Raw genomic sequence first — 3421 nt, 5'->3', positions numbered from 1 at the left:
GGGACGGTTTCGCGGCCACTCCTCCCCACACCTTCTAAGGACAGACATCAGTGAGACGCGGTCCCCGTGACCTGGCCAGTTACCAGAGCGCCAGCCGCTGCTCCAGCTCTCGCAGGAAGCCGCTGTGCAGCTCGTAGATGGGGTCGATGCTGGAGAAGAGCAGGGAGCTCAGGCCCGCGGGCAGGGCGTCCTCCTGGACCGCCGCGCTGCGGAACCACTGCGGGAGAGCTCAGGGTGACCGCGGGCCTCGGCCGGACACCCGGCGCGAACCCCGGAGGCACTGTGAGGACGGCTCAAATCAGTGCCACAGCTGTGCTCTGGGCTGACCACCAAACGTCCACAGCATGAGGAGACGGTTCTGGATGAGAAGCTTCAAGTGGCCACGCTCCCAGTTTTACAGAAAATGGGGCCCACGACCCCAGCTGATTGGGAGTCTGACGGAAATCTGGTTCAGAGAGCAGGGCGTGTCAGCCCCGGGGCCGAGGGATGCTTCTGGGGGGTGGGGTGGGGTCTCCTGCCTCCGGGGAGGGTCAAGCGGCATCGAGGACACCCAAGCAAAAAGGGACGTAGGTTGCTCACCACAGTAATAACTTCCAAATCCTTCAGGTATGTTCGCTCTGTGGCGAGAATCTCCTTCGCTATGAAATAGGCCTCGTCCGCTCCCGGCCACTGCAAGAGGCACAGACAGCGTGAGCACGGGCTGTCGGCCACGATGCCGTGACACCCGCGTCCTGCGCAAGTGACCGGCGTCATGCGGGTTTCATCGTGATTCCCGAGGGGGTTTCCTTCCGAGTGAAAACACGAGCTCAGCTGTGTCTCCCTCACGTTCTCCTCATTGCCGGTTACTCCTTTTGAGAAGAGAATTGCTGTTCGAACACTGACACAGACTGGAGGCTATTACTGGTTTTGAGATACATCATCGCTCAGCTGTCGCTGCCAGAGGCGCAGCTGGTTGCCACACAGATCCACGAGCGTTCGGCCCGTGAGTATGAGCGATCAGGCCCGACGCACGAAACAGGCGTCAGTGTGCGAGCCCGTCGCGCTGGCAGAGCTCGGGGCAGCCGGGCCGGCCAGCCCTGCAGCTCTCACGCCGACCAGGCCCCGCCTGCTTGTGGGTGATGCCGGCAAGTCAGTGAGGAGGCCGCTGCGGGGGACGGGAACTCTGGGGGCGGGGATTAAGGCCCCAGGGGGTACGAGCCCCCTGGGGAGGATGAGAACTCTCAGCAGAGGATGGGACCCCTGTGGCAGCAAGGGCCATACACTGCGCCCTGGGAACCTGGGCTCCGCACGGGCTCTCACGCTGGCCCCAGGCTCAGGCCCAGCCAGGGGCTGCACCTTGTCCCTGGAGCACCTCAGAGAGGCCGGGAAGTCCAGCTCCAAGGCCCTCCCCCGTCCTCCGCAGCTGGAAGACGCCCCTCCTGCTCTACCCTGCACAGCCACCCTGCTGCTCCTCCGCCCGGCTGGGGACTTTAGAGAATGTCTGCCATGCAAACACCTACAGAGCACGTGCCGGCCCCAAACCGCACCTGGGACATGCCCAGGAGCAGGAGTCCCTGTCCTTGAGCTGATTAGCATCCTGGGAGGAAACAGGCAAGAAGCAACACACAGGCTAATGGGGAAGCTGCCCGTCACACAGAGACGTGTCATGGGCGCAGAGCAGGCAGAGGGGGCAGAGGGGGCGGGGTGGGCAGCTGCAGGGCAGAGGCGGGCAGAGGGGGGCAGAGGGGGCAGGGTGGGCAGCTGCGGACTCCAGCAGAGTAGACAGACCGCCTCCTGGAGAGGGCGGGGCTGAGGAGGTGGTGGGAAGCAGGTGGGAGGTCAGAGGAGAGGGGGAGGGGGGCGAGCTGTTCACTGGCGGTGAAGGCGGGGCCTTGGGGGTGGCATGCTGGGACCCCGGGACAAGTCTGGCTGCTACGCTGAGAGCAGGCTGGAGGGCCCGGGCTCACCGGGAGGTGGGGCGGCAAGAGGAGGCTGGGGCCCTGGCCAGTCTCCTAGCTCAAGTTATGCTGTTGGGGGAGGGACCAGGGGTAGAGGCGGCAAGGGTGACCGAGGCTTTGGGCCCACATACCACAGGGCGTAGGTCAGGAAGGAAGGTCAGCGGTCAGGTTTGCATCTAGGAGCTGAAGCAGTGAGCTGGGCTGGGGGTCTGCGGCTGAGAAGGGGAGTCTGGGCCGGAGGCTGACATTGGGGCCGGTGGCTTCTTCCCTGGGCCCTGTCCCTCTGGGAAGCTTAGGAGAGCTTTGGGCTGCCCGATGGGATGGAGGCAGAGACCGAGGCCTGAGAGGTGGGGGCTGGACAAAGCCCGGCCGTGAGGTGGGGGTCTTGGGCCGGAAGCCAGTCATCAACGCAGCCCCACACACGGCACACACACAGCCTCACACACACAGCTCACACACAGCTCACGCAGCCTCACACACAGGCCACACAGCACATAGACAGCTCACACAGACTCATGCACTGCCTCACACAGCACACACACAGCCTCACACAGCACACATACAGCCTCACACACAGCCTCACACAGCACACACACAGCCCCACACGCAACACACACAGCTCACACACAGCCTCACATACAGCATACACACAGCCTCACATAGCTCACACACAGCCCCACGCATAGCACACACAGCACACACACACAACCTCACACAGCACATACACAGCACACACGGCACACACACAGAGCCTCACACACACAGCTCACACAGCACACACAAAGCCTCACAGCCCCACACAGCACACACATAGCACACATAGCTCACAAAGCACACTCACAGCACACACACAGCTCCGGGCCTGCTCTCGCTGAAGTGGGTGCAGGGGGCCCGGGCATGAGGGGCAGTGTGCACGGAGGCCACATGTGTCCAGTGAGGGTGGCCTGGGCGGAACATGCATCTGGTGCTCTCAGGACGAAACGCAGCGGAGTGCTAAGGTGTCTGTGACAGCTGCTCCACGTGACAAGCACCTGTGAGGCAGGGGTCCTGCTGCCACTGGTGTCCCCACCTGTGATTACCGCCTCGTCCTTGAGCTCCACGCTCTCTACCTAGGCTCTTACACCTGCCTCGTACCCATCCTGATGGCAAACACAAACTGGCGGGGCGGCCACCTCCACTGGCCACCCCGAACCCGCACGCCCGCCGCCTCCCCTGGCAGCCACGCTCCACCTCCAGGACCCCCTCAGCCGTAATGCCTCCCTGTCCCCCAGACAAGGTGGGTCCCTGGCGCTCGCCCTTAGAGCCAGACCTCCTCCCAGTCACTTGGCTGAGGGCTCCCTCGGCACCTGCCCGTTCCCACCACCCCCTGCTACCCCCTGGTGCCCTGGGTGCCACGAACAGGTACGGAAGTCCCCGAGGAGTCCCTGAAGTCCCTGAGGAGTCCCTGACCGTGATGGGAGGGTCTCAGCTGTGATTTTGCTGGG

General features: G+C 63.8%; 1 protein-coding gene across 7 annotated transcripts in view; it reads right to left on the bottom strand.

Moving 5' to 3' along the window:
• Positions 1-3421, bottom strand: part of FARP2 (FERM, ARH/RhoGEF and pleckstrin domain protein 2) — a 69969-nt gene that overhangs the window by 14257 nt on the left and 52291 nt on the right. For all 7 annotated transcript variants that reach the window (XM_025045444.1, XM_025045446.1, XM_025045447.1 and 4 more), the window contains exons 14-15: positions 580-669; positions 84-217 (exon numbers count right to left, since the gene is read on the bottom strand). In XM_025045444.1, coding sequence (XP_024901212.1) covers positions 84-217; positions 580-669 — 224 coding nt within the window. The remainder of the gene's footprint in view (positions 1-83; positions 218-579; positions 670-3421) is intronic.

Source organism: Pteropus alecto, unplaced genomic scaffold (genome assembly GCF_000325575.1).
Source record: "Pteropus alecto unplaced genomic scaffold, ASM32557v1 scaffold143, whole genome shotgun sequence".
Classification (NCBI taxonomy): Eukaryota; Metazoa; Chordata; class Mammalia; order Chiroptera; family Pteropodidae; genus Pteropus; species Pteropus alecto.
Note: the sequence above shows the minus strand (reverse complement) of the source record. Positions and strands in the feature narration are given on the sequence as shown.